The 24,941-nt window shown below is 44.0% G+C and overlaps 1 protein-coding gene across 1 annotated transcript; it reads right to left on the reverse strand.

The window, feature by feature from the left end:
• Positions 1-700: 700 nt before the first annotated feature.
• LOC139229708 (zinc-binding protein A33-like) lies at positions 701-23,204 on the reverse strand. Its single transcript, XM_070861238.1, has 6 exons — positions 22,745-23,204; positions 12,766-12,861; positions 12,195-12,428; positions 10,273-10,295; positions 10,059-10,174; positions 701-1,921 (listed from the first exon to the last, which is right to left on the reverse strand). The coding sequence occupies exons 1-6, from the start codon at positions 23,117-23,119 to the stop codon at positions 1,350-1,352; spliced, it is 1,416 nt and encodes a 471-aa protein (XP_070717339.1). The 5' UTR covers positions 23,120-23,204; the 3' UTR covers positions 701-1,349.
• Between the last annotated feature and the right edge of the window lie 1,737 nt (positions 23,205-24,941).

Here is a 24,941-nt window from a genome sequence, read left to right on the forward strand (position 1 = left end):
CCACTTCTACCCCACTGCTGCCAACCGCCGCAAACACATCCTAAAAGTGTGGACCACCGCTAACCCTGACCTGCAGAATACACCGACACAAAGTCACCTGAAATAAACATTGCCCTGACGCTCGGTAACACCGACAGCTTTCTCTGTCGGTGCACCTTCTGCTGACTGTGTGGCCCGGCAGTGCCGCGGCCCTTCAAGGGGAGGGCCCACTGCCGCGGCCGCCAGATCTTTATTTTTGCCGACCGACCGGCAAAATAGTGCCGACGGGTTCGGCCAACAGGCAGCCTGGTACCCCCTCTAGGGTACCAGGCCGTTGGCCCGGCCGAAACCCTCTCTTGTGGCCCAGTGGTCGAAGATATAAAATGCCCGATTCTCTCCTGTTTAACGGAGGGGAGAGAGCGTGGAGACACACACACTGACATCACCACCGCTCCACCGCTGAGTGACAGAGGGGGAGTCCTGATCTCACCCCAACTTCCCCCCCTCAGCCTGCCTTACCGCCTCACTTCCGTCCCCACTATGACCCACTTCAGGTCCCACTTTAATAACAGTACAAAGTCCTGAAAATCAACGGAAAGGCCGCCTCAACGATCCCGGCGGAAAACACTTCAAGAAAAAGGTAAGTCCGCCAGCTTTCTGGCAGCCCTGAATTTCGGCCCCGATGTGTCTTCTGGCTGTGAATCAGACACGACTACATATATGTAGTTACACATCAACTGAAGCTTTATTTGTGAGAGACTTGAAGCAAAGCAGCAACATGTCACAGCAGGTAGAGGACATCGTACAACATCCCCGCCATAAGACTGCCTCAGCTAACAGGGCACAGTGATCACAATGATTGTCTCTGTCCTGGGAACTACGCCAAACAAGGCTTCTTCTGTGGAGGATTCACTGTAGATGGGATCCTAAAATCAAACTATTTTCTCAGAATCACTGAGGCACTGGGTGATGGGAAAGGGCAGATATTCAGATTATTGCAGTTATTACCAGGTGGGATTTTCCCAGACCCAGCAGGTATTTATCGGTGATTATCGGGTGGGATTTTCCAGACCCTGCGGGTATTTATCGGATATTATCGAGTTGGATTTTCCCAGACCCTGCGGGTATTTATCGGTGATTATCGGGATGGGATTTTCCCAGACCCTGCGGGTATTTATCGGTGATTATCGGGTGGGATTTCCCAGACTCCTGCTCCACTGCCGGGACCTGGCACTCACCGGGTGAGTCAATGGGTGGAGTATCAGGCTGGTGCACCGCGGTTTTCCAATAAGCTTCAGGCTGCCTGCAAGGTCTCGCCGGAGGTGCCGAGTCTGGGAATATTGTGCCTGGTGTAAGAAGCTGTTTTATTTTTATAAAGGGATAAAACCCTCATCCTCCTGGATTGTTACTGTCCGGGGACAGATTTTTAGCGGGGCTGAGTTTTTACCCCCATCAGTGAGACCTGGACTGAAGGAAGGATAGAGTTTCTCAGTGAATGTATCAGTGAAAGTGTAGATAAGGGACTTGTTATCTGAGTTATAAAACGACACCTTCCCTCCCTCATAATCCAGGCAGACTCCAATCTTTCTCGGGTTCACACTCAGCTCTAAGTGTTTCACTGATTGGTCACAAGCCGTGTATTTATTCCCCTCTCTCAGTCCCACTGCCCAGTATCCGTTACCTGGATTCAGGGTGAGTCCACCCTTCCTGTTGATGGACTCCTTGGCCACACCCAGAAACCACTTAGTCTTGTTCCCCACCTCCACCTCCCAGAAATGTTTCCCTGATGTGAATCCCTCCGATCCCAGGACACAGACACAGGAATCAAATCTCTCCGGATTGTCGGGGAGCTGCTGCCATTTCTCGGTGAGTCTCACGGTGCTCAGGTCCTCAGACAGGAGAAGTTCAGGATGGGCTGTATTAGGGTCCAAGGTGACTGGAGCTGGCAACAGATGGACACAGATAGAAAGTTAGTCACTCACTGTAACTTTCACAGCCGGTTACTGATTGGTCAAATCGGCAATGATCCACAATTAGAAATTCATCCTCAGGGGAGACTTTCAGCAGTGCACAGGGAAAACGGGAAAACACTGCCGGGGAAAGGTTTTACCGAGCGGGCACACCCTGCAGTGAGAGAGAGAGGGACAGAGAGAGAGAGAGAGAGAGTGAGGGAGAGAGAGAGTGAGAGAGAGAGAGAGAGAGAGTGAGAGAGTGAGGTGAGTGAGAGAGAGAGTGAGAAACAGAAGGGGGGACAGAGAGTGAGAGAGGGCACGCGCAACTGGCAGAGAGAGGAAGAGAGAGACTGGACCCCAGGACTGCACTGAATCAGGGTCTGCAATATAAAGTGTCGGAAATAGAGACAGGCTGCAGGGAGGAGGTGAGAAGGGGGTTCAGCTCCCCATGGGAGAACAGTGGATAAAATGACATTATTACAGCATCTGGACAGATACAGACCAAGTAAACATAGAAACATGGAAAATAGGTGCAGGAGTAGGCCATTTGGCCCTTCGAGCCTGCACCACCATTCAATAAGATCATGGCTGATCATTCTCTCAGTACCCCTTTCCTGCTTTCTCTCCATACCTCTTGATCCCGTTAGCCGTAAGGGCCACATCTAACTCCCTCTTGAATATATCCAATGAACTGGCATCAACAACTCTCTGCGTAGGGAATTCCACAGGTTAACAACTCTCTGAGTGAAGAAGTTTCTCCTCATCTCAGTCCTAAATAGCTTACCCCTTATCCTAAGATTGTGTCCCCTGGTTCTGGACTTCCCCAACATCGGGAACATTCTTCCCGAATCTAACCGGTCCAGTCCCGTCAGAATCGTATACGTTTCCATGAGATTCCCTCTCATCCTTCTAAACTCCAGTGAATAAAGGCCCAGTTGATCCAGTCTCTCCTCATATGACAGTCCAGCCATCCCTGGAATCAGTCTGATGAACCTTCGCTGCACTCCCTCAATTGCAAGAACATCCTTCCTCAGATTAGGAGACCAAAACTGAACACAATATTCCAGGTGAGGCCTCACTAAGGCCCTGTACAACTGCAGTAAGACCTCCCTGCTCTTGTACTCAAATCCCCTAACTATGAAGGCCAACATACCATTTGCCTTCTTTACCGCCTCCTGGACCTGCATGCCCACTTTCAGTGACTGATGAACCATGACACCCAGGTCTCGTTGCACCTCCCCTTTTCCGAATCTGCCGCCATTCAGATAATATTCTGCCTTCGTGTTTTTGCCCCCAAAACGGATAACCTCACATTTATCCACATTATACTGCATCTGTCATGCACTTGCCCACTCACCTAACCTGTCCAAATCACCCTGCAGCCTCTTAGTGTCCTCCTCACAGCTCACACCGCCACCCAGTTCAGTTTCATCTGTAAACTTGGAGATATTACACTTAATTCTTCATCTAAATCGTTAGTGTATATTGTAAAGAGCTGGGGTCCCAGCACTGAGCCCTGCAGCACTCCACTAGTCACTGCCTCCCATTCCGAAAAGGACCCGTTTATCCTGACTCTCTGCAAACCAGTTCTCTATCCACGTCAGTACATTACCCCCAATACCATGGGCTTTGATTTTGCACACCAATCTCTTGTGCGGGGCCTTCTCAAAAGCCTTTTGAAAGTTCAAATACACCACATCCACTGGTTCTCCCTTGCCTACTCTGTTGTTACATCCTCAAAAAATTCCAGAAGATTCGTCAAGCATGATTTCCCTTTCATAAATCCATGCTGACTTGGTCCGATCGTGTCACTGCTTTCCAAATGTGCTGCTATTTCATCCTTAATGATTGATTCCAATATTTTCCTCACTACTGATGTCAGGCGAACCGGTCTATAATTAACCGTTTTCTCTCTCCCTCCTTTTTTAAAAAGTGGTGTTACATTAGCTACCCTCCAGTCCATAGGAACTGATCCAGAGTCAATCGACTGTTGGAAAATGATCACCATTGCATCCACTATTTCTGGAGCCTCTTCCTTAAGTACTCTGGGATGCAGACTATGAGGGCCCGGGAATTTATCGTCCTTCAATCCCATCAATTTCCCGAACACAATTTCCCGACTAATAAGGTTATCCTTCAGTTCCTCCTTCTCACTGGACCCACGGTCCCCGAGTCCATTCGGAAGGTTATTTGTGTCTTCCTTCGTGAAGACAGAACCAAAGTATTTGTTCAATTGGTCTGCCATTTCTTTGTTCCCCATTATAAATTCATCTGAATCTGACTGCAAGGGACCTACGTTTGTCTTCACTAATCTTTTTCTCTTCACATATTTATAGAAGCTTTTGCAGTCAGTTTTTATGTTCCCTGTAAGCTTCCTCTTGTACTCGATTTTCCCCCTTTTAATTAAACCCTTAGTCCTCCTCCGTTGGATTCTAAATTTCTAAAAGTACCTTAAAATATGCGAAATATCAGAGGAATATCAGTAAAACTGCAGTTGGAATAATATAAAAACATGCACACTTCTGCAAGTCTACATAAGGTATAATGCATTTTTCTTTTCTCAAGTTGAATGTTATTTTAACTCCGTTTGTGACATGGATAAAATTGGACAGATTATTTTCTGTGTAATAACTGCAAGGAATGTTTATTGGTTTCAGTATTTAAAATAACTGGCAGCAGAACCAAGAGAATTGTTCCTCTGCACCCACAGATACAGTGATGGAAATGTGTCTGGTGTAAAGTTTGTATCATTTGTAAAGTTAGTTGTTCAATAACACTCCTGTTCGCCTGTGCTACTTTCTGAATGTGGATGAAGGGGGTGTTTCAGCCCACGGACAATCAGAGCCAATTCCACCAGTACGGGACAGATCGGAGTGAGATGGGGCAACTGGTGTGGCTCTCACTTCACTATTTTGGAACAATAATGATTTCAACAGACAGCGCTGTTCGCAGGGATTAGAGTATGTTATACATTAGAGTGTGGTGTAAAATGCAATATGGGCGATATTTTCACTCTTACACACCGACACAGCTATGAAGATTGGATCTCACCACTTGGGCAGCTTATCTCAAAATATATTCTCCATCACAGAGCAGAAGGAAAATACCGTGTCTGACCTCCTGTATTTGCAGTATTGTCTGGGGTTATCTCCATCACAGTGTATTTTGATCTCGAACAAAAAGTGCCAAGGAAGGGATCTGGGCCTTAAAATATCACGGTTCACACACGGTCGACAAGACATTTAAGTGAAGTATAACATGTACAGAAATTCATTATTGACGAAAGGATGATTGTGTAGACTTTCACACAAGGTCAGTTTAGTTTTGGTCACACTGGACATTAACACTTTTATATTTAAATACATTGTCATCCTCTCTAGTGACGGTGTCTGGAATTGTCCAGCAGCTGAGGTTTGCTGAATAAATAAAATAATTACAAATACAATCATTTAAGTTAATTATATGCTGTAAATTCTTGAATAAGTGTGGCAAACAAATGATCCTCTTCACACAACAGGAGAGAAAGTACCTACAGGTAGTGATCAGATAGGCAAATGGAAAAGGGATAAACAGTCAGGAGGATTGAAAGAAACTGAGACAGAGAAAGTAAAGGACCAGGTCAGTGAACTGAACGAGAAAATATAATCAACAGCTTCCAGTCGTTACACACGTAGAACTGGTCAATATCAGTGTGATGTCAATGAATACACTTCTACCTGATGAACAATTAGATTGGGTAAAATTAAAATCATTCTGGTTAAATACACGGAATGTAATACTGCCTGTGGTGTGGCCTAACTATGGTATTCAGTTACTTTGCTTGATGGGGTCACTATCCTTAGAATAGGATCCCATTAAATTATTACAATTGTACATTTACAGTCTCAGCCTTTGTAAAGATTGAGCTGTGAGGCAGTGCACTGATGCACAAAATGTTCTCAGGTATCAACATTTAACTTCAACAGTTATTATATTTATTATAAATACAGAAAATGTTAGAAATATACTGCACCATAAAAAAGCTTCTGAAACAAGAGGAGACAAATTAACATCTTTGGTGTGGACCCTTCATCAGAACTGGAAACTGAAATATAAGTAAATCCCTGAACAGAGGGAGAGAAAGAAAAGGAAGAGAAGAAATAGCAGATACTGCAATCACAGAGAACATTAATGAGCTGAATGACCTGCTCACTGCAGGAAGTCTGAAATGTAAACAGGAAATGATGCAAACACAGACCACACCCACATTTCATGTCACCTCTCACGGCAGTATTTTATTCATTTCTTTCTAATTTCTTCCAAATCTTGCCTCTTTTCCTTAAGAGAATCTTTCCCATGCGTTCTCCCAATTTTAGCTGGCTGCACACTTTGATTCTTTTTATCTGTGGTTTGTTTGTTTCTTTATTCCACCTGCACAGAGTTATACTTATCTTCCAGTCTTCAGTTCCAAAGTAGGATGGAACTAAAACACGAGTCTGTTTTTTATCGAATGCAGACTGATAAAAGCATAAAATTCTATCAATGCCGATATTTCAGAATTCCAACACTCAGTTTTTGTCTTTTACTTTTATTTGTCCCATTATGTATTGACATTGTCAGGAATATTTCATCATCCTTACAGCTAACTGCAGTAATCATGTTTATTTTTAATCCATTCTTTTTGTGAATGTTCTTGTGCTTGTTACAGTCTGGGCTGTCCACCTCCCTCTTTATTGGTGTGAACATCAAATTGCAGTTTCCTGAAGCAGGCTCTGTGTTCTGTGCAGGAGCTCATAGACTTCCAGAACTCAGAGACTAGGTGGCCAAAATTCAGGTATGTCAGAAAGCCGGAGCACCTATGAGGATCCGACCTGCTTTTACTGCTGGGATGTCCGAAGCGGCTGGAGGAGTTTCAAAGTCCCACCGGAAGTCGGTCATAGTGGGGGCGGGAGATCGACAGGAAGGAGCTGAATTTCTGTCAGGACCGGGACTCCGCCGCTATCAATCAGCGGTGGAGTAGTGGTGATGTCACAGCGCGCGTGTGTCACCACGCTCTCTCCCTCCGTTAAAGGGGAGAGCGTCTGTCAGTATTATATCTTCAGCCACTGGGCCACCAGGGAGGGTTTCGGCCGGGCCAGCGGTCTGGCACCCAAGAGGGGGTACAAGGCTGCCCGTTAGTGGCCCGGCCGAACCCAGGGGCACTATCTTGCCGGCCGATTGGGAAGTGGTTGCGGCGGTCATCAGGATCGGGGCGGAATCGGGACCAGGCCGAAAAATCCCCGACCTGAATCTGGGTCGGGGCGGTCATTTGACAACAAAGCGACGGTCACGGGATTCCGTCACATGGCCCCCACAAACGGTCAGTAATGGGTCTCTCGGAGACCCTGAATTTTGGCCCCTAGGTGTCAGCCATGGCTCAGTGCGAGCACTCTCACCTCTCAGAAGGTCATGGGTTCAATCCCACTCCAGAGACTTGAGCACAAAATGCAGGCTGACATTCCAGTGTCGTACTGAGGAGTGCTGCAGTGTCAGACGAGAAAATTACCCTGAGAATGGTGAGATGTAGCAATTTGAAGGAAAAGCAACACAGAGATTCGCTGATAGGGAAGAGAATCTCATCAATGGAGAAAACTGAGAGAAGTCAAGGAATCGAAGAATGCTAAATGACAGCATCAGGCCTGTCCGTGCCAGTGTCTTTGATTGCGATGTGAGGGGCTGGATTCTCTCCAGTTGCTGGTTTAGCCCACGTGTCTCTGCCACTAACCCACTGATGTCCTGGGGCCCTAATTATTCAGACAGGACGAGTTAGGAGCAGTGATAGTGTTCCTCATTGAGAGACTGAGTTAGCAGGGACAGAATAGAGCGCTGTTGCAGCCTGTTAATTACAGGGCAGGCGACTTCTAAATCAGCAGGAAACACAAGTGGCAAGGTGTCTGAAGGAGCAGCAGTAAGGGCTCCCTGATTCTCTGATACATCTACGGAAGTGTGTCAGCATTTATTCATTGAAAGCACTGCGCTATAATTGGTCCTCCTGTCTCTGACTACTGGTTTTGTACCACATTCTCCCCTTACTGTGCACCCTCCTCATGCTGTGCGAATGGATATTCTTCCCACGCCCTCATCATCATCCCCTTCCAGTAGCAGCAAGCTTGTCTTCACTGCGATATTATGGTGTACCTCGCAAGCTGCAGTGATTTTGGAGACTCTCGACAGACTGTATTGCAAGGCTCGACTAGAATTGTCCAGGCACCGAGAAACTAGGCTTCAAAATGCCTTCTCTATCGCACTTCTTGCACTGACATGGGCCTCATTATGTCCAGTGTCCCCCTCTGTCTGTAGAAACCTTACTGCAGTTGTAAGTCATGACTGCTGGGGATAACCCTGATCACCAATCAACCACCTTGATACTTGATTTGAGTCACAGGGGCTGGTATGGTAGATTATTACATGATGAAAGCATCAAGACAGATTCCCAGAGAATGGGTTTTATGTTCAGTATAAGGTTATATAACATGCAGACTGACTGCACATGATTCAAATGAAAACATTTCCTGTTCATGATATTGAGCAGGTTTTCATATGGGGCTTTGATATGCATTCAGTCAATTGCTCCAGTTACCAGTTGGTACCCTACCTGTCTGTAGCACTGGACAGATTGCCCTCATTGTTTTCTGGTTCCATTGGGAAGAAAATGAAGTGACTGGCTCCAGGAGGATATCATCAGTCACCTTCTTTATCCAATGGTGCATGACCAATGTGGTAAAGATGACCAGATGCTGGTTGGAAGGACCCAGATCCAGATGTAAAAATATTGAAGACAGCAGTGACTTTGACTGCCAGACAGTATTACTGTCCCAGTGGATGTGAGCTTCAGGTCATCAGTAAGCAGAGGACAAATCTCCCCAAAAGCCTCTGGGGGAGGGCTGCACCTTCCGAGGAGGCGAGGCACTGAGAAGTCCATGTACGGCCTTCTTGGTCATCAGCCCTGGTGAGTGGGTATCCTTCCACATAGTGGTGGGATTAAGTTGGGTTGAGTTAGGGGTTAAGTTGGGGAAAATAGTGAGGGAGGGTTGACCACCCACATTGTGGGAGAGTGGGCTCTGTGTGAACATTCAGGATAGGCCGCATTTTGTTGAGGACAATTGTGGTGTAATTTTAAACCGGCAGAGTTGAGGCAGTCGCAGTTACCACCTGTTTAACTAAGATTAGCGCCCCACAGTGGGATGTGAATCATAGAATCATAGAAACTTACAGCACAGAAGGAGACCATTTGGCCCTTCATGTCCCTGCTGTGATTTTTAAAGAGCAGTCGTGTTTAGTCCCACACCCCCACATTTTGTCCATAACCCTGCGAGGTCTTCATCCTCAAGTACTGTCCAACACCTTTACAGGTAGAGTTTCCGATTCCAACAACTCTGAGTGAAAACATTTCTGCTCATCTCCCATCTAGATCTTTTGCCAATGATTTGAAATCTATGAACTCTGGTTATTGACAATTATTAAATCATAGGCCAATCCAGACAAAGAAATTAGACTGTCCCACTCACTCCCCTACTCTTTAATATGGTCTTATCAAGCAATTATCTAATTTCCTTTTAAACAATTTACGGACTCTGCTTCCCGTGTCCTGGTGTCCAGTGTTGCTGAAGACATTGGGGTATTTAACATTTAAAGACTAGATTCCCAAATGTAATCAATCGCTGATTGACCGTGAGCTTTCAGAAAACCCGCCTCCAGCAAAAGCAGCAGCAATTTTCAGTTTTCAAATGTAGCTCCTCATGTCCCTGACCGTTCTGACCCGTCTACTGCCACCGAACTTTGGTTCCCTATTCGAGCGGGATATACATTGTCTCCGACTCACAATATGGAAATACCCAAGACTCCAGGATTTGGGACAGGGTCAGGGACCCATCCACGGGGCAGGCGGAAGATCAGTATATCTCACATCTGCCCCCAAAACACCTGCACCAGAATTTCATCAAACATGTCAAATGGGAGCAGATCTGACAATTATGTATTTTACCAGAAAACTGACTGAAGTATAATCTAGTCAGTTACACATACAATGAGATATTTATTATAAAAAGACAGATCCCGTCTACTAACAGAGAGCTGTTTAATAGCTGGTGTCAGGAAGCTCACCCCCACCTGTATTAATCACCATCAGCATCTTTCTCCACACTCTGTACTGCAGTGACCCAATGTACTTCCCCACATTGATTAAAGGGGAAACCTTCTGTGGCTCTGGGAGAGTTCGCTTCGCTCTGAAACAGGAGATAAAGGGCAGTGTTGGGTCATTCCAGGGTGGGCGAGAAATGTTAGAAATTAAAATATCGGCTCAAATCAATGCTGTAAATTATACCTTTTCTCTGTTTCCGGAAATTTCTGCAGAACAAGAACAATTATTACTGTTTGTGTTTAGAGAACATTTTTTTATCACAAAAAGAAAGTAACAGGCTGGATTCCACAGAAAAGTACATTGTAAATATGTAAAGTTATTGGGCTGCCTCTTCCTGCCCTCACTGTACTGTGAGTTACTCCACAACATTACAACTGACTCGATCTGACTGCACAACACAACTCAGAGCTACAATACAATTGTCACATCCTGAAGTCTCAAATTATTGAAATTAAAATATTATTTAAAGACAGTCCCTTTCACCTATTCAAGTTGTAACTTGCTTGTGTCCTTTGCCCAAAGGGGATGAATGTATCTGTGAATCTGTACCAGTGCTGTCCAAAAGAAATGGCATCCGAGCCACTGGTTTGACCAGACACCATTTTAGCCACAGGCACTAATTTCAGTAGAAAACTCCTTACACACTCACACAATATAGGTACTTCATGTGTATATTTACTGAACAAACATCGATCACCAATCAATAATCAAGGAAGTAAAGCACGCACAACAATCACAAAATACTGGCACACTCTGCTTCTCGTCATAGGTGGTTGGTATTATTTTGTTCAGTGAGTGAGTTTTATATTAGTGAGTGAGGTAGAACAAGTCCAGCAAACTATAGACCAATTAGCTAAACGTCAGTGGTCGGAAAGAGAATGGAATCTGTACTCAAAGATGTAACAGAAAAAGATCTAGAATCTGGAAATATAATGAAGAATAGTCAGCACAGATTTCGCAAGGGGAGATCATGCTTGACCAACCTTACTGAATTCTTTGAAGTAACAGAAAGGGGAGATAAGGGGAATTCAGTAGACACACCATTTTGGGATTTTTGAAAGGCCTTTGATAAGATACCGCATTATAGTCGTGTGACTAAAGTCAGAACATGTGGAGTCAGGGGACAAGTGGCAGAATGGAGAGCAAGTTGACTAAACAGAAAACTGAGAGTAGGAATTAAAAGTAGTTACTCAGTTTGGCAAATAATCTTCAATATAGGCAAATGTGAGGTGGCACATATCGATAGGAAGAAAAGGAGGCCACATACTGCTTTGGAAATAAGTCTAAATGGGGAAGTGAACCAGAGGGATCTAGGAATACCAGATACACAAATCACTAGAAGTAGTGACACTGGTTAATACGGCCATAAAAGCAAACAAAGCACAGGGGTCATTTCTAGAGAATGGAGAAGCAGAGAAGTGATGTTAAACTTGTAAAGAACCTTGGTTAGACAACTCTTGGAGTACTGTGAACAGTTCTGGTCTCCATATTAACAAAAAAAAGAAGGTGCAAAAAAGATTTACGAGACAGATACCAGAACTGAGAGGTTGTACCAATCAGGAAAGAGTGAACAAGCTGGGGCCCTTTTCTCTAGAAAGGAGAAGACTGAGGGCTGACCTGACCTTTAAGATTGTGGAAGGGTTTGCTCGACGTAGAGAAGCTGTTCCACTTGCAGGGGAGATCAGAACTAGGGGACATAAGTATAAGAAAATCACTAATAAATCCAAACGGGAATTCAATAACTTACATTTATATAGCACCTTTAACATAATAAAACTTCTTTCCCCAGAGAGTGGTGAAGGAGGAACATGCTACCACATGGAGTGGTTGAGGTGAATACTATAAATACATTTACGGGGAAGCTCGATAAACACGAGGGAGAAAGGAATAGAATATGTTGATGAGCTTAGGTTACGAAGGGTGGGAGGAGTCTGTGGAACACAAACACCAGCATGGATCTGTTGGGCTGAATGGCCTGTTTCTGTGCTGTAAATACTGTGTAATTCAATGTAATATCCTAGGTTTTGATGGCACACCCTGCACGATCTCAAAGACTGTGTCAAAGAGGGACTAAGGAAACAAAAAACACATAAATATACAGCTACCGTTAAAAGCTTGATGCTGTCCTGTTCACTCAGCTCTTGTTCAATATCCTGAACAGTGTCTGAAAGCGATGAGATTTCCTCCGTTATCTTCTCAATCCTCCCCTCCATCTCCCGACTGTTTTTCTCTTTCTCCAGTTTCAGATCTTCCAACACAGTCTTCTCTTCCTCACGGAGAAACTGGTGAAGTTTTTCAAATTCACATTTAATCTGTTTCTCTGTATTTATGCCTTGGTCCTTTGGAAAATCGTGAGATTGGGAAAAAAACAAATGAGCATTTTAAAAAGGTGGTGCAGTTCTCTTCGTACAAGAATATTTTAGAGATAAACATTCCTTGATGCAGTGAAATCTAGTTAATGGGGACCAGATGATAATTTATTCAGAAGCGGGAGCTCTAACTGAGGATCGAACTGCTGTATTTTCTTTAACCGCGGTTTCACCAGCACAAGGGAAGTGTCCGCGATAATTCAATGGTTCGCTGAAGTGAGATTTTACTTTGGTAATGGACAGTCAACGGTTCAAAGAGAAACAAATCGTGATTGGAAAATATAGAACAAAGTGACATCAAATGTACCTGAATGTGGGCCAAGGTTTTCACATCATCACTTTTTACAGCATCACATTCCTCCTTCTTGTCCCGGACCAGCTTCAGTAAGGTTCGCAGTTCCTCCTGAACAAAGATCAGTTAATTTGTGCACTTTGTGCCATAAACAGCTGATAATTAAATACCATTTAGTTTAATCAAAGAAAATTCTCAGAGCATTCATTCCCTGGAATATAGATTAGCGGTGATCTAATTGAGGTGTTTAAGATGATTAAAGGTGTTGATCGGGTAGATCGAGAGAAACGATTTCCTCTGGTGGGAGAATCCACAACAAAGGGGCAGAACCTTAAAATGAGAGCCAGGCCGTTCAGGGGTGATGTCAGGAAGAACCTCTTCACACAAAGTGTGATGTGAATCTTTAACTCACCCGAAAGTCTGTAAGGCTGGGGGTCAATTGAAAACTGAGTTTGATGGATTTTTGTTAGGCAAGGATATTAAGGATTACAGAACTAAGGCAGATAGATGGAGTTAAGACGCAGGTCAGTCATGATCTAACTGAATGGCCAAACAGGCTCGATGGGCTGAATGACCTATTCCTGTCCCTATGTAGAGTTCTCAGAATTTTACATTACCTCGTTTTCTTTACCTTCAGCAGTTTCTGAGGTAGATTTTCAGCTTCCTGTCTTCAATAAAACTTGCATTAGGGATTGGCTCACCACTTCAGGAACCACCTCATCCCACTTCCTTTACATCATGAATGTGTGCTCCGAGATATGAATTTAATAGAGAGTTTGTGAAGCTTTATTTTTTTGTTTTAAACTAATTTAAAATACTGCCCTGAAATTAACTCGACTATTATTGTACTTACACTTCTGGAACCATGCTGGTGAACACATTTCTTTTCTTACTAATAAACAACCACGCAGTAGATGCCATTACACCCATGAGTGAATACCACAGGAGTTAAGTGCTCTACTCGGAACTCCTACATGGCAAGCGAACCCCAGGTGGGCAGAGGAAACATTTCAAGGACACCCTCAAAGCCTCCTTGATAAAGTGTAACATCCCCCCCGGCAGCTAGGAATCCCTGGCCCAAGACCACCCAAAGTGGAGGAAGAGCATCCGGGAGGGCGCTGAGCACCTCGAGTCTTGTCGCCGAGAGCACGCAGAAACCAAGCGCAGACATCGGAAGGAGCGTGTGGCACACCAGTGGAAGCAAGTCTTCCTCGACTGCCTATGATGATGATGACTGCTTTATCATACAATGTTAGTCCAGTGAGTCGCTCATATTTCAATGTGTCACAGTCAAAATGGTCAAATCGCAAAATGTTCATCATACTCCTCCCTGATTGGCTCAAATAACTATTCTCTGTTGTTAACCATGTTGATTCACACAGGTGAGAGGTAGGAGATTTGCCCAATCAGGAACTACCGATCCACCGAGAACCAACCAATTAAGTTGTTCTGTTTTTCAAAATCCTACCAATCAGGAGCCAGAAATTGCAACAAAATGAACCAAGAAAAGTTACTCAAACCTTTCTTTTCAGACTTATTTACACTGCCAAGTTGTTTCCCCAGCTAGCCCAATAGATACAGGCGAAAAACACAGTTTACGAGTAAATTCCCGATAGTATTGCCAAGAGGAGGTGGAAGATATCGGTATTTTCCATTTGGAAGCTGGTGACGGAGTTGGGAGAAAGAATTCAGAAACCCACCCCACAGAGCCTCCTAGTGTGCAGATTCTGCAACTACATCACAACAATGCTGACACAGCACTTTACAATGATAAATGTTCACAGAAAGTATAACAAAAAATGTTGGTGATAGGAAGTTCGTTTGAGGACATCCGCTATGTGCCCTCCACAAGATTTTTGGTAATATATAGATAACATAACAAGCATATAGAAACAGAAACAATGACATAGAAAGTACAGCACAGAAACAGGCCATTGGGCCCAACTGGTCCGTGCTGGTGTTTATGCTCCACTGGAGACTCCCCCACCCCTCCATCGACAGAAAGGAAAAGGAGGTGGGGTCGTGTTGCTGGTTAAAGAGGAAATTAAAGCAATAGTAAGGAAGGACATTAGCTTGGATGATGTGGAATCTGTATGGGTGGAGCTGCAGAATACCAAAGGGCAGAAAACGCTAGTGGGAGTTGTGTACAGATCACCAAACAGTAGCAGTGAGGTTGGGGACAGCATCAAACAAGAAATTAGGGATGCGTGCAATAAAGGTACAGCAGTTATCATGGGCGATTTTATTCTACATAAAGATTGGGCTAACCAAACTGGTAGCAATAAAGTGGAGAAGGATTTCCTCAAGTGTATTAGGGGTGGTTTTCTGGACCAATATGTCGAGGAACCAACTAGAGGACTGGCCATCCTAGACTGGGTGATGTGTAATGAGAAAGGACTAATTAGCAATGTTGTTGTGCGAGGCCCCTTGGGGAGAATTCTTTATTAAGATGGAGAGTGACTTCAGAGACTAGGGTCCTGAACTTAAGGAAAGGTAACTTTGATGGTATGAGATGTGAATTGGCTAGAATAGAATGGCAAATGATACTTAAAGGGTTGACGGTGGATAGGCAATGGCAAAATATTTAAAGATCACATGGATGAACTTCAACAATTGTACATCCCTGTCTGGAGTAAAAATAAAATGGGGAAGGTGGCTCAACCGTGGCTAACAAGGGAAATTAAAGCTAGTGTTAAATCCAAGGAAGAGGCATATAAATTGTCCAGAAAAAGCAGCAAACCTGAGGACTGGGAAAAATTTAGAATTCAGCAGAGGAGGGCAAAGGGTATAATTAGGATGGGGGAAATAGAGTATGAGAGGAAGCTTGTCGGGAACATAAAAACTGACTGCAAAAGCTTCTGTAGATATGTGAAGAGAAAAAGATTAGTGAAGACAAACGTAGCTGACTTGCATGCAGATTCAGGTGAATTTATAATGGGGAACAAAGAAATGGCAGACCAGTTGAAAAATACTTTGGTTCTGTCTTCACGAAGGAAGACTCAAATAACCTACCGGAAGTACTAGGGGACCGACGATCTCGTGAGAAGGAGGAACTGAAGGATATCCTTATTAGGCAGGAAATTGTGTTAGGGAAATTGATGGGATTGAAGGCTGATAAATCCCCGGGTCCTGATAGTCTGCATACCAGAGTACTTAAAGAAGTGGCACTAGAAATAGTGGATGCATTGGTGATCATTTTCCAGCAGTCTTTCGACTCTGGATCAGTTCCTATGGACTGGAGGGTAGCTAATATAACACCATTTTTTAAAAAAGGAGGGAGAGAAAATGGATAATTATAGACTGGTTAGCCTGACATTAGTAGTGGGGAAAATGTTGGAATCAATTATTAAAGATGAAATAACAGCGCATTTGGAAAGCAGTGACAGGATCGGTCCAAGCCAGCATGGATTTATGAAAGGGAAATCATGCTTGACAAATCTTCTGGAATTTTTTCAGGATGTAACTAATAGAGTGGACAAGGGAGAACCAGTGGATGTGGTGTATTTGGACTTTCAAAAGGCTTTTGTCAAGGTCCCACACAAAAGATTGGTATGCAAAATTAAAGTACATGGTAGTGGGGGTAATGTACTGATATGGAGAGTGAACTGGTTGGCAGACAGGAAGCAGAGAGTCGTGATAAACGGGTCCTTTTCAGAATGGCAGGCAGTGACTAGTGGGGTGCCGCAGGGCTCAGTGTTGGGACTCCAGCTATTTACAATATACATTAGTGATTTGGATGAAGTAATATCTCCAAGTTTGCAGAAGACACTAAACTGGGTGGTGGTGTGAGCTGTGAGGAGGATGCTAAGAGGCTGCAGGGTGATTTGGACAGGTTAGGTGAGTGGGCAAATGCATTGCAGATGCAGTATAATGTGGATAAATGTGAGGCTATCCACTTTGGGGACAAAAACACGAAGGCAGAATATTATCTGAATGGCGACAGATTCGGAAAAGTGGAGGTGCAACAAGACCTGGGTGTCATGGTACATCAGTCATTGAAAGTTGGCATGCAGGTACAGCAGGTGGTGAAGAAGGCAAATGGTATGTTGGCCTTCATAGCTAGAGGATTTGAGTATAGGAGCAGGGAAGTCTTACTGCAGTTCTCCAAGGCCTTGGTGAGGCCTCACCTGGAATATTGTGTTGAGTTTTGGTGTCCTAATCTGAGGAAGGATGTTCTTGCTATTGAGGGAGTGCAGCAAAGGTTCACCAGACTCATTCCCAGGATGGCTGGAGTGACATATGAGGAGAGACTGGATCGACTGGGCCTTTATTCACTGGAGTTTAAAAGGATGAGAGGGGATCTCACAGAAACATATAAAATTCTGACGGGACTGGACAGGTTAGATGCAGGAAGAATGTTCCTGATGTTGGGGAAGTCCAGAACCAGGGGACACAGTCTAAGGATAAGGGGTAAACCATTTAGTACTGAGATGAGGAGAATCTTCTTCACTCAGAGAGTTGTTAACCTGTGGAATTCCCTACTGCAGAGAGTTGTTGATGCCAGTTCGTTGGATATATTCAAGAGGGAGTTAGATATGGCCCTTACGGTTAAAGGGATCAAGGGGTATGGAGAGAAAGCAGGAAAGGGGTACTGAGGTGAATGATCAGCCATGATCTTATTGAATTGTGGTGCAGGCTCGAAGGGCTGAATGGCCTACTCCTGCACCTATTTTCTATGTTTTTACCCCCATCAGCATAACCGTCTATTCTTTCCTCCCCCAACTACTTATCTAGCTTCCCCTTAAATCCATTTATGCTCTTTGCCTCAACTACTCATTGTGGTAACCAGAAATGCAAGGGTATGCATATCAGGAAAGGATGAACAGGCTGGGTCTCTTTTTTCTTGAAAACAGACTGACGGGTGACCTAACAGAGGTCTTTAAAATTGTGAAAGGTTTTGATAGAGTGGATGCAGAAAGAATATTTAACTTGTGGGGAAGAGAATAACTAGAGGCCATCAATATAATATAGTCACCAAGAAATCCAATTGAAAATTCAGAAGAAACTTCTTTCCCAAAAGAGTGGTGAGAATGTGGAACTCGCTACCACAGGGAGTGGTTGAAGTGAATAGTATAGATACATTTAAGGGGAGGCTAGACAAGCATATGAGGGAGAAGGGAATATAGGGTTATGCTGATAGATTTCGATGACGCAAGATGGGAGGAGGCTCGAGTAGAGTAAAAATGCTGGCATGGACTGGTTGGGCCGAATGGTCTGTTTCTGTGCCATATATCCTATGTAATCCTATATAAGTTCCACATTTTTCCTGAATTGAACAGAAAGTGCAAAGCTTGGCTGATATACAAATGTCAATAGAACCCAGAATAATTCAACTCACTTCTCCTGCAGAACTAAAAATAATGAAATGTCTGTTCTGAATCAGATCTGAAACAAAAAGAGAGACTGAAGCAGTCTGATTGACAAGTAACGTTCCCCCCAAAAAAATCAGCTGATTGCCATATTGGCCATTGAAGCACAATACAGCTTCTTTACTAATACTACTTTATCCTGCTACAGTTTTATATATGTAGGCATCAAACCCACAAGACCCAATGGTAGTAAACAAGGTAGATTTAGCTGTGAGCTCTGAAACCTTGCACTGACTGGTGAAGGGTACATCTCCAAAACAATACAACCTGCCTTTGCTCTTTACAAATATTAACTGACTGGATACTTATTTCTAGCATTTTCTATTTTTATTATCGGTTCTATCATTCTACGTTTTTAGCAGAACGTGAAACTCTCACTTTCTTATGCAACAACAATACAAACGCAAGCCTGTGTTCAGGGTGAAATATTTCAAAAATCAAAGCACTTTACATATAAATGATCCAGACTGTTGAACAATCCAAATCTACTGATGTAAAATATTTATGATCACTTTGTCACTTGATTTGAAGAGTGTCACAGCACAAATAGAAATAGCAAATAGGTGCAGGAGGAGGCCATTCGGCCCTTCTAGCCTGCACCGCCATTCAATGAGTTCATGGCTGAACATGCATCTTCAGTACCCCATTCCTGCTTTCTTGCCATACCCCTTGATCCCCCTAGTAGTAAGGACTACATCTAACTCCTTTTTGAATATATTTCGTGAATTAGTCTCAACAACTTTCTGTGGTAGAGAATTCCACAGGTTCATCACTCTCTGGGTGAAGAAGTTTCTCCTCATCTTGGTCCTAAATGGCTTACCCCTTATCCTTAGACTGTGACCCCTGGTTCTGGACTTCCCCAACATTGTGAACATTCTTCCTGCATCTAACCTGTCTCAACCCATCAGAATTTTAAACGTTTCGATAAGGTCCCCTTTCATTCTTCTGAACGCCAGTGAATACAAGCCCAGTTGATTTAGTCTTTCTTGATAGGTCAGTCCCGCCATCCCGGGAATCAGTCTGGTGAACCTTCGCTGCACGCCTTCAATAACAAGAATGTCCTTCCTCAGGTTAGGAGACCAAAACTGTACACAATACTCCAGGTGTGGCCTCACCAAGGCCCTGTACAACTGTAGCAACACCTCCCTGCCCCTGTACTCAAATCCCCTCGCTATGAAGGCCAACATGCCATTTGCTTTCTTAACCGCCTGCTGTATCTGCATGCCAACCTTCAATGACTGATGTACCATGACACCCAGGTCTCGTTGCACCTCCCCTTTTCCTAATCTGTCACCATTCAGATAATAGTCTGTCTCTCTGTTTTTACCACCAAAGTGGACAACCTCACATTTATCCACATTATACTTCATCTGCCATGCATTTGCCCACTCACCTAACCTATCCAAGTCGCTCTGCAGCCTCATAGCATCCTCCTCGCAGCTCACACTGCCACCTAACTTAGTGTCATCTGCAAATTTGGAGATACTACATTTAATCCCCTCGTCTAAATCATTAATGTACAATGTAAACAGCTGGGGCCCCAGCACAGAACCTTGCGGTACCCCACTAGTCACCGCCTGCCATTCTGAAAAGTACCCATTTACTCCTACTCTTTGCTTCCTGTCTGACAACCATTTCTCAATCCATGTCAGCACACTACCCCCAATCCCATGTGCTTTAACTTTGCACGTTAATCTCTTGTGTGGAACCTTGTTGAAAGCCTTCTGAAAGTCCAAATATACCACATCAAATGGTTCTCCCTTATCCACTCTACTGGAAACATCCTCAAAGAATTCCAGAAGATTTGTCAAGCATGATTTCCCTTTCACAAATCCATGCTGACTTGGACCTATCATGTCACCTCTTTCCAAATGCGCTGCTATGACATCCTTAATAATTGATTCCATCATCTTACCCACTACCGATGTCAGGCTGACCGGTCTATAATTCCCTGTTTTCTCTCTCCCTCCTTATTTATAAAGTGGGGTTACATTGGCTACCCTCCACTCGATAGGAACTGATCCAGAGTCAATGGAATGTTGGAAAATGACTGTCAATGCATCCGCTATTTCCAAGGCCACCTCCTTAAGTACTCTGGGATGCAGTCCATCAGGCCCTGGGGATTTATCGGCCTTCAATCCCATCAATTTCCCCAACACAATTTCCCGACTAATAAGGATTTCCCTCAGTTCCTCCTCCTTACTGGACCCTCTGACCCTTCTTATATCCGGAATGTTGTTAGTGTCCTCCTCAGTGAATACCGAACCAAAGTACTTGTTCAATTGGTCCGCCATTTCTTTGTTTCCCGTTATGACTTCCCCTGATTCTGACTGCAGGGGACCTACGTTTGTCTTTACTAACCTTTTTCTCTTTACATATCTATAGAAACTATTGCAGTCCGTCTTAATGTTCCCTGCAAGCTTCTTCTCGTACTCCATTTTCCCTGCCCTAATCAAACCCTTTGTCCTCCTCTGCCGAGTTCTAAATTTCGCCCAGTCTCCAGGTTCGCTGCTATTTCTGGCCAATTTGTATGCCACTTCCTTGGCTTTAATATTATCCCTGATTTCCCTTGATAGCCACGGTTGACCCACCTTCACATGATAATTACAATATGTGGGTGTTCCCACTTGGGAGAGCTCAAGGCTGGAGGTCAGAAATGTAAGATGGTTACTAGTAAATCCAATGGGGAGGGTTCGTGAGCGATTTCTTTACCCAGAGAGGGGTTGGGATGTGGAACTCGCTACCACAGGGAGTGTTTGCAGCGATAGGGTGAGAGGAGGCTTGTCTGGAGCATAAACACTGGCATGGACCAGTTGAGCCGTATGGGCTGTTTCTGTGTGTAAATTCTGTGTAATTCTATGTACTGCTCTCGTTCCAGGTAGACAGCTCACATCCTGCAGGGATTGTCCTGAAGACACGAATGGCCAGCCACCTTCTTAGTGAACAAACACCTACGGCTACAATCGTACTGTGACCTGCAAACTACATCTTTGTTTGTCTGTCTCTGGTTTTCTATCTACCTTTCCTTCTCTGATCTTATTACCTTCTACCTACAATAGCCGAGGGGTTATGTTACTGGACTAATAATCCAGGGAAATTGAGCACATATCTCACTGGCAGATTGAGAATTTTAATTCAGTTTAAAAAGCTGGTACCAGTAAAAGTGGCCATGATGTTGTTGGATTGTCATAAAAATCAAACTGCAGTTCTTACCCAGTCTGGCCTTTATGTGACTCCAATCCCACACCAATGGAGTTGGCTTGTAACTGACCTTTGAAGTGGCCTAGCCACTCAGTTATATCAAAACTGCTACAAAGAGTAAGTATACAGTGGTTCAACCAGATCCACCACCTTCTCAGGGCAATTAATGCTTCCTTGCCAGCAACAGCACATCCTGAGAATTCTTTATAAACTAGGCCGTGCCTGGTATCTGTTCACTAATTATAATCTCGAGTAGCTTCACAGGGTTTCTGACCTTTCTTGCTTCTTTCAACAACCTTAACCCATCCAGCATTCCCATATCCTTGGCTTCCTCCAGCACTTGTCCCTCTATGATGAGAATGTGCTGCTGATTGTACTGGTCTCCAGCTACAGTCCCTGAAGGTTCCCTCTCAAGGTCTGATCCTATCCTGGCCTCATCACTCACTGAATCTAATTCTACCCACTCGCCCTCAGAACATCTCTTGCCTTCTCTCCCCTGTAAATTGCTGCATATCGAAGGTCAGAAATACGTTTCAGTTAATGATTAATGTACACTTTTCATATCTCTTCACCTTTGTATTATGGTATCAGTCTTTCTCCTTTATAATATTACGCAATAACCACACATCATGGAATCCATCTTAGTTATAACTTTCTCAGCCGTTTCCCTAGATCTATTTCTCCTGTTGTCCCTTTAGGTTATACATTACTTTAATACCAACCATTCCCTTTTAATTTTCCTTCTGTCCGCTATCCCTATTTTTACTTTCACTTCTCTCGGTTTTTCTTTACTGTATCTGGTCTCTGGTGATGTGCTTTGTCCCCTAATTCACACAGGGGGTTTCTTTCACCTTAGTTCTCCTCTATCCCTTTCCCCTTAACTTCTCAAGTGCTTTCCCGTTAAATCTGTCTCTGCCTGTGCTGTCCTTTAATAAAATACCCAGAGTAATTGATCTGCTTCTGTTTCCTGGTCCCTGTTGTTTTCCCGATTGCTGAAACATTGCGCTGTTCCTGAAACTTTGAAGGAAGTTTAACAAGTTCATGTCGACATTAATCGCTTCACATCTGGAATATAAATAGGAGACACGTTCCACAGACCATCACTCGCCACGGAGACAGGATCGGTATCGATCTGAGAACATACTGTACAAGAGATTTCACTTTGTATTCCATGAGCTGATCAATTTACACTGATCTATTAAAGTGGTGTTTGGAATAAAGTAAAACTGTCACTTCCTGTCCCTGGTTCCTTCAGCAGCGATACAAATGGCAGTCCGTGTAAGGACTGAGTCATTAAATAAACACAAACACATTATCTAAAGTGCTTTAAGTATTGAGAGACGCTCAAACCCGAATCTGTGAACACTCCCTGTTCAGGATTCTGTTACCTGTGACTATATTTATTTTACACGGCATTAACTCACCTTAAACTCTTCGGTCGCTTCTTCCAGTGGCAGTACCTCGTGGTTTTGATGACTTTTTGAAACCTGACAAATGACACAGATGGGCTGTTTGTCAGTTTTACAAAAAACCTTCATCTTCTCCTTGTGGCGGCTGCATTCCTGCTGATTTTGATCACTTTTAACACTTTTTACAAATATCTCCACGATGTTGGCGAGGGTGCGGTTGGGTCTCAGGGCCCTGGAGGAAGTCTCCTTTCTACAGACGGGACAGGCGGCGGGGAAAGAGCTCTCCCAGTACCGGGTTATACAGGATCGGCAAAAGCTGTGATCACAGTCCAGTAAGACAGGGTCTTTATACAGATCATGGCACACAACACAGGAAAGTTCACCTTCCATCTCGAAGGACTGCTCCACGTAAAATGGTGATCAGTGCTCAGTAAAACACTTTCAGTTTCAGTTCCTGGTTCCAGCAGCAACATTATAAACCACCGCCCAGGAAAGGGCAGGGAACAGTGGATAAACAGACTGTTGCAATAACCAATCTGATTCATTTGTTTCCTTCCGGGGACCTTCGACACTGACCCAGTCTGGTCTGAATGTGTCTCTGGTCCCACAACATGCAAAACAACCGCTCCAAAACAGAACAAGAAAATAAATATCTGACGGAGCCAGCAGCAACGGCCAGGGCAAGGATCAGACAATTCCCAGTCAACCTGCAAAGGCACCAACATCAGGAGAATGTCCATATTAGAATAGTTGATCCACAGGTTAGTTAAGCAACAGCCTGACACAGAGTCCCATCAATACAAAGCAAAATACTGCGGACGCTGGAAATCTGAAATAAAAAATAAAATGCTGGAAATACTCAGCAGGTCAGGCAGCATCTGTGGCTAGAGAAACAGAGTTAACGTTTCAGGTCGATGATCTTTTATCAGAACCGGGAAAAGTTAGGCATGTAACAGGTTTTAAGTACAGAGGCAGGGGAGGAAAGAACAAAAGGGAAGGTCTGTGATAGGGTGGAGGGCAGGAGAGATTAAATGACAAAAGGGATGTTGCGAGGCTGGAGCGGGTGGTAATCATAGAATGATTACAGCACAGAATGAGGCCATTCGGCCCATCGATCCTGTGCCGGCTCTGTGCAAGAGCACTTCAGATAGTCCCACTCCCCCGCCCTTTCCCTGTAGCCCTGCATTTTTTTCCCTTCAGGTACTTATCCAGTGCCCTTTTGAAAGCCACAATTGAATCTGCCTCCACCACCCTTTCAGTCAGTGCATTCCAGATCATAACCACTCGCTGCGTAAAAAAGATTCCCTCGTGTCACCTGTGGTTCTTCAGCCAATCACATTCAATCGGTGTCCTCTGGTTCTCGACCCTTCTGCCAATGGGAACAGTTTCTCTCTATCTACTGCCGAGATTCCTCATGATTTTGAATACCTCTATTATATCTTCTCTCAATCTTCTCTGCTCTAAGGAGAACATCCCCAGCTTCTCCAGTCTGTCATATAACTGAAGTCCCTCAACCTTCCGAAAGTGCAGTGCCCAGAATTGGACACAACACCCCAGTTTTGGCCGAACCTTTTATAAAGCTTCATCATAACTTCTTTGTTTTATACTCGAGGGGGGAGAAATTGGCCAGCCTTGTACACGTTCTTTCGCCGCTATTTCACCTTTTTTGCCGGTAAAAGGTACACACCTAATTTGGCCAAAGTTAACGAATGGCGGTTTTGAAATATCGCCGAAAAGCGGATTGACGATGTGCAATGCGCAAACAAAATGCACCACTTAAAATTGGTCGTTCGACGAACCCGTACTCAGGGTGAAAAAAAACACCTGAGAAAAGCCTGCGCTGTAGCCCCAGAAACAACGTATGAAGACCAACAAAAAAGGTAAGTTGAAGTTTTTATTTTTAAATTCCTTTTCAGCGATTCATTAGTTAAGTGTATCGTGAATGTTTTCTGATATTTTATATTTGTGTGTTTTCTCCCCTCACAGGGCCTGTATTTTTGGCGGTGAAAGGCCTCAGGCTAAAGTGGGCGAGGAACGTGGTTTCCACCGTGAATACTCGTGCAATGCCGATTTCTCCCATCAGGCACATTTTTTGCCAATTTTACCCCCTTAAAAAATGGCGAAGTATTTAGTCATGTTTTTTCCGTAAAATAATGGATAAAAACCAATATCGCCAAAAACTGAATTTCTAGCCCGAAGCCGCTATTTATGA

This window comes from Pristiophorus japonicus, chromosome 19, assembly GCF_044704955.1.
Source record: "Pristiophorus japonicus isolate sPriJap1 chromosome 19, sPriJap1.hap1, whole genome shotgun sequence".
Classification (NCBI taxonomy): domain Eukaryota; kingdom Metazoa; phylum Chordata; class Chondrichthyes; family Pristiophoridae; genus Pristiophorus; species Pristiophorus japonicus.